The 16,410-nt window shown below is 45.5% G+C and overlaps 1 protein-coding gene across 1 annotated transcript in view; it reads right to left on the bottom strand.

The window, feature by feature from the left end:
• The window catches only part of LOC147661040 (uncharacterized), a 130,173-nt gene that overhangs the window by 57,405 nt on the left and 56,358 nt on the right, over positions 1-16,410 (bottom strand). The window contains exon 3 of the mRNA XM_086951376.1: positions 169-240. Within this exon, the coding sequence (XP_086807502.1) occupies positions 169-240 (72 nt within the window). The remainder of the gene's footprint in view (positions 1-168; positions 241-16,410) is intronic.

Genomic DNA, 16,410 nt, shown 5'->3' with positions numbered 1-16,410 from the left:
TTGTCACTGAATATAATCCCACTGCTTCAAATCACCATTTTTAGAGTTTGCCAGACATAAAACAAAGTTCATATAACTCTTGCTGCTCTATTGGGCAGGGTCAACTATTGAGGTTGTGTCCATCTATGAAGCCATGACTAGAGAGCTCCCACAGGAGAATTATCTTACTTGGTGATGTATATCTGCATTCGCTTGCATGTCTGCACACTGGTTTCCCCAAGGGTGTATTTTGGAGCTCACCTGCAAGAAGAAGAGGCAAACTAGAGGTCACTGACAACATAGCACCACAATCTAGGACAACATGTTAATGAGGAATATTTCTAGAAATGTTTTGAACAATATGGTTTTAGAAATAAAGCAGACTCATGAGGTATTCTTTAGCGTCATAGTCAGAATATGTCATCAGCAACAGTTTCTTTGAAGAAGATAAATCATGACACGTTGCAAGTGAGGCATTTGAAGATGTTCTTTAAAAGTAAGGCATTTGTTTTCAAAATGTTTCATTTTGCGATCCAACCCAGTAGACACCCGTCAGAAGAGAAGAGAAAAGGGCAGCTAAGGGAGATTGCAGATTCTTGTTCCTGATTGTGCTTTTGTGTTCCGTTAAGCGGACTTTGAGTTTCCTTTCGGTTTTACCGATGTAGGGTAAGCCACAAGGGCACTTCAGTAGGTACACTAGATTCATGGAGTCGCATGTGGCGTTAGTTCTTAATTTGATTTGTTTGCCAGATAGAGGATGGTTAATGTAATTCCCTCTGATTATATTGTTGCAGTGGCTGCAGTTGTGGCATGGTTTGGTGCCAGAAAAAACAGTCAGGTGATTTGGGTTTGCTCACCCCCCTATACCTAACGTGGACTACTTGGTGGCCCGATCGCTCAATCTTTCCGCACCTCTCTCCGTCGTTCTTATGTATCGTCCCCCCCCCCAAGCCATGCCTTTATTTGTAGTGGTTCTACAGGATCTTCTGCCCACTCTGGTGGTCAACAACTCTTCGGTGATCCTGCTTGGCGATTTCAACTTCTGGCCAGGTGACCACAGGGAAGACTTGGCTTCTAAAGACTTTTCTGCTACCCTCCAGAGTTTGAACTTTACATCCCACATCTTGGCCCCCACCCATGCCCAGGGTCATATCCTGGACCAACTCTGGTCATCACGCTGCGATGTCTCAGCCCCTTCTATACTCCCCTGCATCTGGTCCGATCACTTAATTATTTCATTTCTCATTCACTCGGTTTCAGCCGACAAGTTGCCTCTACCCAAAAATATTCTGGCTCGCAGTTGGAATCAAACTGACCTTAACTCTCTCTCGCTCTCTCTGGCCTCCTCAGCTCCGGATCTCACTGACCTTTCTTTGGATTCGCAGACAGATGCCATTAGTACCTGGCTCTCCTCTTCCTGCGATCAGGTCGCCCCGCTTAAGAAGGTGAAATCCGTCCGCCCTTATGATGCGCACAAATGGTTCACCAATGAGCTCAAAGATCTCAAACTTGATCTCAGGTGGTCGGAGCGTCATTGGATACGGAACTACTGCCCTAATCTCCGCGCTAAATACAAACTTCTCCTGAACGACTATAAAAGTGCGATTCTTGCGGCCAAAACCAAATATTTTACCGAGAGAGTTGCCCTCTCTGCTAACAAATCCCGAGAAATCTTTTCCCTGGTTCACAACCTAGCTACTTCTGATAACCTACTAGCTACGCTGGCTCTCTGCTAAATGAGCTCTGAACAATGTGAGCAAGGTCGAACAACAATGTCCCTTATTATTATGTTCTGGCCAGGCCTTCGAGCATAGACAAAACATATGCTGCTCCTGCTGTTTGTGGAACTTGTACATTTTTGGTAATAGGAGAATACATGTTACACAGGCAGACACTTGATGAGAGACCATTCAAGAATAAAGACCTATAGGGAGCTGTGATGTAGAGACACAATCTATGTCCTATAGGTATGGGGTCTGCTGATAAAACCCAGAGGTCTTCTATAATATAATATTATCTTAATATCTCAGTTCATGGGGAGGGAGAGTAGGTGCTATAGTCTTGCTACAATGCAATGCAAATGACAGGATACAACTCACTTGGGAAATGTCTGATTAAACCATCACCTTTCTAGATGTACGCATTAACCTACACCCAAGAAGGATTGAAACGGAGATGTATCTCAAAAATACTGATAGGAACAATATCTTGCACTTTACAAGTTTTCACCAAGAACCATTGAAACATCATTTTCCTACATCACAAATGATGAGGGTGGAGAGAATCACATCTGACCCAGACAAAGTAAACATAAAGCTAAAGGAAATGGGCAACAGATTTCTAAACAGAGGCTATCCAGAGATGGTGATAAATCAATCGATGCAAAAAGTAAAGAACATGCAGAGAACAGACCTATTGGAAACAGGCATCAGAGACAAAGAAAAGAGAACGACGATTGTGTCCAAATACTCCACAGCGAGCTACAAGTTTAAGAAAATACTCAAAAATCACTGGACAATTCTGAAATATGAACCAGACTTCAAGAACACTTTTGACCTACAACCTTTTTTTGCCTTCACCAGGGGCAGAAATTTAGGAGAATTACTCAATATCAAAACCAAGTCAGAAGAGACATTTCGTGGAACCAGACCCTGTTTACAATGTGGCCATTGTAATAATATCATTAGAGGAAATTATCTGACCCACCCCCTGAAAGGACACAAAATCAAACTTCATGTTAATGCCACTTCTGATACAGCCAATGCTATCTATATGTTGAAATGTCCATGTGGGAAGGCATATGTTGGCAAGACTACACGCAAGATCAAAACAAGATTACATGAACACAAATCAAACATTAGAACTGGTAATGTAAAATCATGTACAGCCATGCATTTCAAAGAAGCACAGCATAACATATCTCAATTACAATTCTTAATCTTAGAAGTCATTGAAAAGAAGGAATGGCGAGACAATAACTCTTTTTTGCTCCAAATGGAGAATAATTGGATATATCTGCTGAACTCTCATATACCATTTGGTCTCAATGACCGGACAGAATTTACATGTTATCTTTGATGTTTCCACGACTTCAGCCTTGTACCTAACATGTAGCTTGTGTGGTACCTATTACCATTCACTTCATTTCGTGTTTTTTTATTTGTTGTTTTATTTGTTTTTATTTTAATCATTTTTTGCCGTAATGTTTGTTCCTCGTATAACTTTATGAAGTGTTGCTTTGATTTCTCGAACATTAGTCATTTCAGTTTTGCAATGTTTTCGTTGTTAGGATTGGCTGATTCCCGATCACATGATCGGAAACCAGACCAATCTACACACAGGTAACTTACTTGTTTGTATCTCTTTTTGATATGAACACAGACATTGGCGGTTTAGCGCGATTGCGTGAAACCACCAGAAAGATGCCACTTTTCGTTAGGAGGTTATAGCAGTGACGCTGCGCGTCTCGCTAGTAAGTGTTTCTAAGCTAAAATGAGCAGCTTTCTCATTCTTTTGAATGTATACTGAATAATCAAATCAAGTTATTATCATTTCAGTTTGGATTATTGTGTAAGTTCAGTTGTTGACACACTCACCGCAACCATCGATCCATGTGAGTGCCTGATGGCAGACGTTTTTTCTAATTATAGCACACAGTCACTTTGGGTTTCTTTCACTGAGTCACTGAGCATGAAGTATTTACAGTATGTTTTACGTTTTTACACATATGAAGAGTACATGATTGTATTTTGATTATATCGTGATTATACCTTGCTTTCAGCCCACTGTCCCCGATGAAGGGCACAGCCCGAAATGCATTGGACTGATGAAAGTATATTGATGGATATGAAATTAACACGATGATTCTGATGATTTATGAAGTAAATAATTTCATTGGAGAACATGAACTTTTGACTTGATTGTCGATCATTTAAACGTTAAGGAATCCTGGTTGAACCCAGGAAATTATTGAGAAGTACACCCGGGGAAGCTCTCAATGTTGCATTTGTGAGCACTACTTTATTTTTCATCATTAGGACGCCACAGACAAGAGGCGCCACTCGGGCAGTACGCTCGAACATTGAAGACTTTTCGAATTAACCTATTACCTAACCAGATGCTATGCGCTTTAACCTCAAACTTCATAACATTTACGATAGCCCAAGCAATGATATCTTTTTACTCGAGAGTTGGCTTCCCAACTGAGATACTAATAGACCAAGGGACTCCCTTTATATCTAGATTAATGAAGGAGATTTGCACTCTCCTTGGTGTCAGACAGATGAGGACAGTGGATTATCATCCGCAAATGGATGGATTGGTTCAAAGGTACAACTGAATGATCATAAGGAAATGCATAAACAACTATGGGAAAGACTGGGACCACAAACTCCCACTAGTGTTGTTTGCCATTAGAACTCATGAACAAAAGTCTACGGGGTTCAGTCAGTTTGAGTTATTATTCGGGCGACAACCACATACTCATTTGGACATGGCAGCAGAACAGTGGACTGAGGACGAGGACGAGGGAAGACCATTGTTAGAATACACAACATCCTTAATACACACACACTCTCCACCTGGAGAACAACAATGACAGCAACACCGCCGCCCTACTGGACAACCTCGCCAACCTCGGACTCAAGCAACTGGTGAACAGCCCCACCTACTACGCCGGCCACACACTTGATTCAGTCTTCTCCTCCAGCAAGTACATCTCCTTCAGCCACTCCTCCGGACTCACTGGACTGATCACAGCTGCGTCCACTTCAACTTCAGGAGAACCACGACCCACCACCACTCGCAACAGGTTCCCCGCAGGAGCTGGAGCAAGATCACCGCCGACCAGCTCACCACCTCCTTCAGCCAGAACCCTCCCGCCAACACAATGAACCCCAACGAAGCAGCCCACAACTTCACACAGTGGCTCACCAACTGCGCCGATGACCTCGCACCACCGAAGAATCCTCCCAGCAGACCCAGCAGCAAAAAATCCTCATGGTTCACCAACGAACTCAAAACCTCCAAGAAAAACTGCTGCACCCTCGAGAAAGCCTGGCGCCACAACCAGACTACAGAAAACATGACAGCCCGCAAGAATGCCACCCGCATACACCACCAACTTATCCGCACCACCAAAAGGACAACATTTCAAAGAACGACTGGACAACAACACCCACAACTGCAAGGAACTCTTCAGCATCGTCAAAGAGCTATCCAACCCCAGCGCCTGCAACAACGACATCACACCCTCGCAAGACCTCTGCGACTCACTCGCCTCGTTCTTCCACCACAAGATCGCCGACATACACAACAGCTTCGGCGCACAGACCACGCAGCCAACCACTGAACCAGCACCCCCCACCACCACCCTCTGCATCTGGATCCCGGTCAGCACCGAAGACACCACCCGCACGATGAACACCATCCACTCCGGATCCCCAACCGACCCCTGCCCCACCCACGTCTTCAAAAAGGCCGACTCCATCATCACACCCCAACTCCGGGACATCATCAACATTTCCTTCGCCACCGCCACCTTCCCAGAGAGCTGGAAACATGCCGAGCTCAGCGCCCTCCTGAAGAAACCCACCGTGGACCCCACGGACCTCAAGAACTTCTGCCCCCATCTCGTTCCTCCCTTTTCCTGCCAAAGTCATCGAGAAGAGCGTCAACAATCAACTGGCCGCCTTCCTCGAGACAAACGGATCCCTCGACCCCTCACAGTCCGGTTTCCGAGCTAACCACAGCACCGAGACCGCCCTCATCGCAGCTACCAACGACATCAGATCCCTGCTTGACAATGGGGAAACAGCTGCCCTCATCCTCATGGATCTCTCAGCTGCGTTCGACACAGTATGCCACCGCACACTAACACAGCGCCTCAGCAACACCGGAATCCAAGGAAAGGCACTGGAGTGGATCATCTTGTTCCTCGCCGGAAGAACCCAGAGAGTCCTCCTCCCCCCGTTCCGACCCGAGGCCACCAAAGTCATCTGCGGTGTACCTCAAGGATCCTCGCTCAGCCCCACCCTCTTCAACATCTACATGAGCCCCCTCGCAGCCATCGCACGCCAACACAACCTAAACATCATTTCCTACGCTGTCGACACCCAGCTGATACTCTCCCTCACCAACGACCCCATCACCGCCAGAGCAGCCTCCAGGAAGGTATGAAAGACATCACGGAATGGATGAAGCTCAGCCGTCTGAAACTGAACTCAGATAAGACGGAATTCCTCCTCCTGGGACCCTCTTCCTCTGCCTGGGACGACTCCTGGTGGCCCCCTGCCCTGGGCACCGCCCCCAAGCCAATGGACCACGCTCGCAACCTGGGCTTCATCCTGAATCCTCCCTCACGAGGTCCAAGCAAGTCAACGCCATCTCATTGTCCTTCTTTAACACCCTGCGCATGCTCCGCAAGATCTTCCGGTGGATCCCCACCGAAACCAGGAAGACGGTCACCCAGGCCCTCGTCACCAGCCGACTGGACTATGGTAACACCCTCTACGCGGGAACCACAGCCAAACTCCAGAAAAGACACCTGCGCATACAGAACGCTTCTGCACGACTCATCCTGGACATCCCCCATCACTGCCACATCTCTGCTCATCTGAAAGACCTGCACTGGCTCCCCGTCAACAAGAGGATCACGTTCAGACTCCTCACCCACGCACACAAGGCTCTCCACGACATGGGCCCCAAGTACCTCAACAGCCACCTCACATTCTACACACCTACTTGCCAGCTCCGATCCGCCAGCCTCGGCCTCGCCACCGTCCCACGTATTCGCAGATCCACCGCCGGAATGAGGTAATATAAATTTTTATGCTCAATTGTGTCCCCTACTACGTACCCCAACGGCTCCATGTACGTGCTTAAAGTGCATGTAAGTTCCCTCCACAACCCGCTATGAAGACGCAAATACATTTGCGTCCAACGTTAACATGTCCTCTTTCAGATCCGCCATGAATGGATCAATAATTCAGTTCCTAAGTATGCCATGCCACCGTCTTTACATGGTGCACTTCCATGTTTTCATGGCTCTGGCGAAGGCCCTGCTTTCTGCCATCGAGCCTTTTCCTGACTTCTGCCTCTGAAAGCTGCAGCCTGGACCTGCATCTGCATCCCTGAACTTTGACTTACTCCCTGCGCGGCAAGTGGTGCCCGGCTCTGCCTGACTGCCTGACAAAACTGTATTCAGCCTTCAAGTTATCTGCTCCGCTCCTCGAAAATACATTCTTGTCCAGTAGTTTAGGTAAACATCCCCCCAGCTGCAGAGTAAAGGGCCCGGCCTTTCTGTCTCCATGTAAATAATTCATAGCTCCTGTTACCATGGTAGGCCCATGGCCCCTCGCATTAAACGTAGACACATATGCACGCATTAGCAGTCAGTATAGAATAGCCTCTGCCCGAGAGACCTTTCCTTCTAGATAATACAGTTCTCCAAACACAAAATACCAGATATGATTTAGGAACAAGTCGATCTGACCCACCAGACTTCTGTCTCTAATCCTAGCGCTAAATGTCAAGTCCCCTTCACCCTCCAGTTCCACGTCAGTCACACGTCATGCTGCTGCGCGCGCATCTCTGCCATATATTTTGCTGACACTGCAGGATTCTTCTAGGGATCCACCCACTTGCGTCACTTCTATGACTGAAATGCTGAAATGTTTTTTCTTCTATGTGACGTTTCTGGCACCCACCTCCGTGTACACCCTTGTGCACGCCTTCTGATTACATATTGTTACGCACATGTTTCTTATCTTGTTTCTTTCAGCTGTTACGCCTTCTGAACCCATCACCACTGTAATGATACTATATATACTGTGTACTGTTAATAAATCATTGTACATGTCCATGATTCCCTTCCTGAACCCTCGTGGTGATGGATCATGCTACCTGGTTCGAACCAATTCCATTTTATGGAATAAAACCCCTTAAACCTCAGATGCCACGGACTCTGTGTCTCTTATTTTGATTGAGCTATTTTATTGAACTTTACCACATAGAAATTAAGTACCAGGTAATTTTATTTACCACATAAATTGGCACCCCAGATGGGACCCTCCCCCACCTTACGCGCCGGCGGTGCGTTGCAGGCCTAGCCCCCTGCCGCAGCCGGACGGACACTCATGCGCATCCGCAGGATTTCCTGTATCTCCCTCAGGCCAACGGAGGTGACTGAGACTGCGATCGACACCCAGACGAGGCGGTGAGGAGTGCGGGGGATCCCAACCCGAGTCCAGCCGAGAGTGCAAGGTCCGAGGTGTCTTGAGGCCCACCAGTTCCGAAGTTCCGAAGTACCTACGTCACGAGTCGAGTCGAGTCCGGTCCAGGGTCCAGCCCAGTGTCGAGTTTTCCGAGGCCTTCTGTTCCGTGCTTCCCGGTGAGTACCGTTGCTGGGGACGCATCTAGACGGGTGCATTAGTTTGCCCCGGTCGAGACGGGTTTGGGTACACAGACCCGGTCTGCACTGTTTAGCAGTGTATCTGTGCTGTTTAGCAGTACATCAAGTAAATGTTACTAGTTAAATATGTGGTTTTCTGTTCGAAATGTTTAAATGTGTTTTAATGTCGTGGTATGTGTGATTGTTTGATCTGCATTACTGTGTATATTGTATTTATGGTGTTCGAGTTCGAGTAAGTATCAAGTATCAAGGTTCAAAAATGCCGCTGTTCAGTAAGTTACGACAGATAGGAACTAGAAAGGGGATTCTAGAAGAAGCAGTGCCTGTTCCACCTAGGGACACTCCAGGGCACTTTATGTACCACAAGCATGGCTTAGATGCCATACTGTACTTAGACTTGTGGGTCGATTATACCAAACACTTAGAAGAGAAATATAGATGGCCTGTTTCAGGAACATGGGATACCGAGTGCATCATGAGAGTAGAGGAAGCATTATTGAAAAAGAAAGCCCGACAGTCACAGAAAGACGCCATAGAATTATGGCGTAAAGAATCACATAGACGTACAGAAAAAGAATTCAGAAAAGCAGAGAAACATAGAGAAGATTCAGAAAAGACTCGAGAAAACGAATTAGTCAAGGAAGGTATACGAGTTCGAACAGAACAAGTAGACCGACAACTAAGTATGCTTAATAATGGCATGTATCCAGTTCGGGCCGAGGGCCTGCCCAAGGCGACCCCAGAAGTACCAAAGAATCTGCCCCCTCCATTGGTTCCGACTAAATTGCGTCACAAGACCGAAGCAGAGATTTTTCTTTCTTCCTATTTGGATGATGCAGCTCCAGCTTAGATTCATGCACCTGCTCATGTACCCGTCCCACATATACCTGTACTCCATAATCAACAGCCCCCGGGTCCGCAACAGCAGGTCCCTCCTGTCCCGAATCCTGCACCCCCTATAAATACGCTTAATCCTTTTGGGATTGGCCTAGTTCAGGTCCCAACGCAGCCAGGTTATGGTCAAGCCTCCGGCAAAGGAGGCGCATCAGGAGGTTTTCGAACCCCGCCGCAGTTACATCGAGTGACAATGAGAGATTTCGCAATGGCGCGGACACCTAAAGGTGCCACAGCAGAACAGCTCAGACAACAGCTTACAGATTGTAGATACGACACTGTGCCTGGTACGTCAGGACCCATGTTGTTAGCGTCCTTACGCTTAAGACGAGTTACAGATTATCTGATAATGTTACCAGAAATGCCAGAACATCTAGACAAAATGTACCACTTTATTAGAACAGGAGAAGGACCCGAGAGTGTTGGTGACGGCATGTCACGTCAGAAAGTTGAGAACAAAGGTTTAATTATGCGATTTTTGGTTAATTGTTTGAGAGAACAAGATCAGGCAGGATTTCCACAAAGTGAGATGGATAGATTGAACAGATGGAGTCAGAACATGGCTGAGGGTAAACATGATAGAGAGAAAAGTATACATACTATGGTTAGAAAGATCCGTAAAGAAATCATAGATATACATGCTCGTCGAGAAACAGATGAGCCACTCGAATCAGACGATCTAGCCTCCTCCCAGGAGGAGGATGAATCAGAGAAAACAGTAGAAACATCGCAGCTAATAAGTCAAGACACGATAGCCTATGTAGGTAAGGGTAGATCCTTTGATAAAACGTTACGCCCAGAAAGCAAGCAACTTTTTTACTCTGCTATGTCAAATCCGAAAACGCCTGAACATCTATTACAGGCTCCGATAAAGTACTTCAACATCGGATGGGGTACCATGTACTCAATTCTATGGATGAACAAGAATTAGCCAGGTCAGCAGTGCAATGGGCTGACAATTCTAGTATGTATAATGATGATACAGTAGCGCGAACCTTTTTGAATCTGTCCCCAGACGAACAGCGACTGGCTGGTATGTACATGATACAACACCTTCTTTTGTTGTATAAATGCCAACGTTCTGATCCAGGTCCCTTATCTGATGTACTAATAGAACTACTCATGAATAAATGGAGAGGTCTAGGTACCGATCTAATTAAAGTAATTCTAGAACAGCGACACAGATATAGTGCTTTCTTGAATCCACAGTTTGTTTCAGCCCCACCCCCGGAAAGGAAAATGTTTTACTTCGACAGACAGAATCCCTTACGAGAAGTACATCCAGTCCAGAATGCCGATGACACCCTTAGACGTGTATTCGTATACACACCGTTATCTAAAATGGAATTATTGGAAATGAAGAAAATAGTACCTAGTCATGATAAAGATCCAGCAGGTTTTCACCGAGAAATAAAAGACATGTTACTTATGGGAGACTATACCTATCCCGACATTATGAAAATATTGAAAGTATTACTGCCTGCCGGTATTTACGAGAAACTCAAAGAAAAAGACTGGGAGGTGGGAGAGCAAAAGATTGATTGGGCTGCATTAGAGAATGAAGAAACGACTCGAACTCCAGGTCTAGGGCTTGGGGACAAAACTAAAGCATTACCAGGATTGTTAGTACAGGTTTTGCCAAGATTATTGTCAACTAAAAAGGAAGACTGGGGTGCAATCTCAGCCTGCAAACAGAAACCCGATGAAGACACTAGTGATTTTTATTCTAGATTTGAGAAATGTTTTATTATTAATAGTGGCCTGAAACCAAGTAGCGAGTCATACCCACATCTTTTTGTAACGAAACTAGTTGAGAATTCCTTGCCTCAAGTTAAGAATCGTGTATTAAAAGTCGAGAGCACATGGCAAGCAAACACGCCTTTCCAGATGTTACAAATGTTACAGTACCACCAGAACAGAATTAGGGAAGAACATGATCACGAACAAAGACGCATGAAAGACACGAAAATGAAAATGTTAGTTGCTCAGTCAGTTCCAGCTGACAGTCAGAAAAAGGGCATGACACAGTCCAATAATTCAACAGTTCCCGTTAACGGGACATGCAACTACTGCAAACAGCCAGGTCATTATATAAATGAATGTACTGTTTTAAAATACAATATAGCAACAGGTAAAACTAAGGAGAGACCGCGTCCTCCTAGACAGGATCAGGTCCAGCAACACGTACCACAGAATGTACAGCCTATGCATGCTCCACAACAGACAGTACAGACCGTAGCGGTACCCCAGCAACAGCCAATTGCCTCAACACAACATGCAACTTAGCAGATGTACCAGTATGCACAAACTGACTATCCCGAGTATCAGCGATACACATGAAACAGCCTAGAGGGGGAAGTTGGCTTGCCTCTCATTGAGATTCCTGTAGATCAAGAGGGTCCTTATGTACATAGTCAGGTATTAGGGAAAGATAGAAAGTTTTTGATTGATACAGGGGCAAGCAGAACAACGATAAGTCACGACGAGGTTCCAGGGGCACCCCTCTCAGGCTCACAGAATGTTTCCCTTGGTTTTTCAGGAAAACCTATTGTTAATGAAGTATCGAAACCAGTTCCTCTAGCAGTTGGTCCGTTATCACGAACTACAGACTTATTGCTTACGAAATCATGTCCAGAAAACTTGTTAGGTATCAAGACACTGAAGGCTCTAGGAGCAGTCATATGTTGTTCTCCGGAAGGAGTTAGATTATTTTTACGTGACTTTAAAGGTCACTATGTGTTGAGAGATATTGATCCCAGGTTACAGAATGTTCCTGCACAGTTATGGGCACAAGGCCCAACTGATGTAGGTTGTATGCACATTACACCATATCGAGTTACACTCAAGCCAGGAGTTGTTTTACCCCAAATTCGACAATACAAGTTACCCCCAGATGCTGTAGTGGCTTTACTGAAAATTATTGACGAGCTCATTGCCCAAGGAGTGGTTGTAGAGACCGACTCCAATATCTGTAATTCCCCTATCATTCCGATTCTTAAACGCACTGATCCGAGTGCACCTCCAGTTTATCGATTAGTTATCGATTTACGCGAATTGAATAAATGTATTGTACCACAGTATCCTGTGGTCCCAGACATACCGTCTTTATTGACTGCAATTGATTCTGAAGCCACGTTCTTTACTGTAATTGATCTGAAGAACGCCTTCTTTAGTGTCCCCATTGATCTGGATAGCCAATACCTTTTCGGATTCTGTTTAAATGGTCGAAGCTTCAAATTTGCACGCGCACCTCAAGGATTCACAGAAAGCCCCAGCATCTATAGCCAAGCATTGAAAAGACAACTTGACAGTATCCACATGCCTGACAACACTGCCCTACTCCAGTACGTCGATGATCTGTTGATCACAGCTCGAAGTGAACACGAATGTGAACATGCATCACTGACAGTCTTACATTTCCTGGCTGATAAGGGACACAAGGTGTCCCCTTCGAAGTTACAATTCTGTGTTTAGCAAGTGGTATACCTTGGGCACTTGCTGTCCAAATGGGGGAGACAGCTAACACCCGACCGTATCCAGTTAATTGTAAATATGTCACAGCCCAGAACACAAAAGGAGGTACGGGCCTTTATAGGCCTCACTTCTTATTGCAGACAATGGATCCCTCAGTATGCATTTCTAGCCAAGCCACTTATACAGTTGACAACACAGGAGGCAGCGTCATCGACTGTCCTCCCTTGGACTCAGGAACATACACAGGCTTTTGACGAATTAAAGAAAGCTTTATGTCAAGCACCTGTTTTAGCGACACCATGTTACAGCAAACCTTTTACACTTTTTGTCACAGAACGTGAAGGTACTGCATTGTCGGTCCTCACTCAAGACCAAGCAGGTTCACACAAACCGTGTGCCTATTTTTCTAGTACATTAGATCCAGTAGCCCAGGCTTTGCCTGCGTGCTTGAAATCAGTAGCAGCAACAGCTCTAGCAATCAGACAAAGTGATTCTATAGTGTTAGGACATCAATTGACAGTACAAGTTCCACATTCCGTGGAAGTTCTTTTAAACCGAACACAAACTCAACATTTGACTATAGCACGACTGACAGGATATGAATTGACATTGTTTCAGCCACACATAGAAATCAGACGCTGTAACACATTGAATCCAGCTACACTTTTGCCATTAAATATGACAGACCCTCTGGCACATGATTGTGTTGAAGTTGTTACCATTACGACGAAACCCAGACAAGACTTGACAGACACCGCATTACCAGATCCAGACCTGACACTTTATGTGGATGGTTCATGTATGAGAACAAGTATAGGAGAGTTAGTGGCTGCATATGCAGTAACAACAGAAACTGATGTCATAGAAACACATCGTATTGACACCCTGTCAGCCCAAGCGGCAGAGCTCATTGCTCTGACCCAAGCCTGTATTCTAGCCAAGAATAAGAAAGTTAACATATACACAGATTCCCGTTATGCATTCGGAGTTGTACACGACTTCGGAGTCCTCTGGCAAGAACGAGGTTTTTTAACTTCACACGGTGCCAAGATCCAGCACGGTCCCCTCATTCAAGCTCTGTTAGAAGCAATACATTTGCCTACAGCAATAGCCATCATGAAGTGTAAAGCACATATTAAAGTCACTGACAACATTTCCCAGGGCAACGACCTGGCAGACCCAACAGCCAAGCTTACAGCACAGACTCACACACCTGACTTGACAAAGACAATAGTCCCGACGCCAACTCATTGCATGACAGTTAAGGATCCCGCCCTAGATGTAATTGACATACAGACACATGCTACACCAGACGAAATCAGAAAATGGACTGAACTAGGAGGGATCCAGACAGAACAGGGATGGATGACGAAGGGAAAAGCCACATGGTTTCTCCCCGACTCTATGGTTCAAGTTATCATTAACACAGCACATAGTCCTGCACACCTAGGAGAAAAAGCCATGTTGGACAGCACTCAAAATCTCTGGTTCAATAAACATTTACGAGCAGCAGCAAAACAGAAAGTGCGTACTTGCATGATCTGTTGTCAGTTCAACCCAGGTAAAGGCATTCCTGTAGAGCAAGGTGGATTTCATCCTCCCGATCACCCTTTTGAAGTCCTCCAGATGGATTATATCCAGATGGAACGTTGTCGAGGATTTAAATATGTCCTCGTAGTTGTCTGTGCACTTTCCCGTTGGACAGAAGCATATCCAGTCCCAGATTACACTGCTCCGACCACTGCCAAGCAGCTGGTACGTGAATTTTTCCCACGGTACGGTTTGCCCCGTGTCGTGTACTCAGATAATGGACAGCCATTCTCGTCCGAGTTAATGAAACAGGTATCACTCCTGCTCGGCTATCAATGGAAGTTTCACTGTGTCCGACATCCCGAGGCAGCAGGTCTCGTGGAACGTCACAATCAGACTCTGAAAATTTGTCTCGCCAAGATTTGTAAAGAAAAGGGCGTAGACTGGATAGTTGCATTACCCGTTGCCCTCTTCTACATGAGGATGGTAGCGCACTCGAGAACAGGGCTATCCCCGTATGAGGTGGTCTTTGGCAGGCCACCGAATATGTGGGGGACGCCTCTGCCTAGAAAAATCACAGATGTTGACTGTAATATGCTGACAGATTACCTTGCCTCCTTGATGTCTGCACTACAATCATTTCGTTCACAGGTTGCTGCAGCCTTTCCCGACAACACCGATGTAAAGCCACATGGGATCATTCCGGGGGACCTTGTTCTCGTCAGGAACTTTGATCGGAGGAGTCCGCTGGAGCCCCGTTGGCAGGAGCCGAAACTTGTCCTGCTAACCACGAGGACTGCAATCAAGGTCGAGGGCCGCAAAGGGTGGCTCTACTCCAGCCACGTCAAGATATTTCATGGACTGCTTCCAGTTACAGACTCTCAGCCCTCCCCCTCTAAGGACTGCCCAGATTTCAGTGACTCTAAACTTCCCCTGATAGAGAAGACTCCGTCCGAGGAGTATAAATCCAAACTAAGGTGTAGCAAGTCAGACAGTTTAATTGTTTAAGTCCTCCCCTAGGTGAATCGGTTAAACCTGATTCTGACATGTACCCGTTAGACCCCGACAGAGAGAGAGATAGACAGAAACAGCTCAAGAAACATGAATATTGTAAAACTCTCCGCAGTCACTGTATAGTGACATTATTGATTATGTTTTTTCTGAGCTTTATGATTATTACTGCAAGTATACTGTTAAACTTATACTACCCTATAGTCAAGCGTACACATTTTTCTTCAAATGTCACTGTCGAGCACACTTTTCAGTGAACTGCCCCCGCATGAATTGTCATACAGACTTGCGCTGCGCAACAATACATTCATTAGTATGTTACACCATTCCCATCAGACCAGCAATGCTACCAATTGTTGGATATGTGGCCGACTCCCCCCCTATCAGAAATACAAGGGAGTTCTGCCCCTCTTTCCGTACCCGTTCACACACAATGGTTCCTGTGGTGCATGGTTTAGTTTAATAAATTCCTTAGATTCTGATTCCGTAGTTTACCAAGGCAATTGGGTATGGGGAAATGTGAACACTGTTCTGCACAAAGTATGTTTCCTTGACAAGGAGGGTCTTCCCAAAAGGACAGGGACCGATCTAGAAAACGAAGTATATGGATTAGGTAACTTTACACTTAACCTCATGATTCTGAATGTCGAGTCCGAAACCAAGCCAGACTTACCTTCTATGTCAGTATTACCTGTTAAAGGTGAATTATGTGTCAGAAAGAATGGTTCAGTACACCTAGGTCATAGCGAATTTACTACTGTAGTCGAATTTAGTGATAAAGGCAAGTCTACATTCAAAGCTTCCCGTCATTCCTATTTTGTTTGTGGCCATACAGCATACATACGTTTACCTCTAGATTGGGATGGCACTTGTTACATTACATTCCTTCTGCCACCTGTTTTTCTAGCCCCACCTGACTATCATAGGAACGCCCACCTAGTACATACTAGACACAAGAGAGATCTCCCGATTGTAGACTATACTGAAACAGCATGGGAGCAATATACAGATTTCAATAAAGGTTTCTTTCCCTACTTAGGTACTGTCTCGAATAGTAAACTGATACGTAGATTGACCAGAACCCTTGAAGCAGTAGTGAATGAAACTACTTC

Source organism: Lissotriton vulgaris, unplaced genomic scaffold (genome assembly GCF_964263255.1).
Source record: "Lissotriton vulgaris unplaced genomic scaffold, aLisVul1.2 SCAFFOLD_2362, whole genome shotgun sequence".
In the NCBI taxonomy this organism is placed as follows: Eukaryota; Metazoa; Chordata; class Amphibia; order Caudata; family Salamandridae; genus Lissotriton; species Lissotriton vulgaris.
The sequence above is the reverse complement of the archived record's forward strand: the minus strand, read 5'-3'. Positions and strand labels throughout refer to the sequence as shown.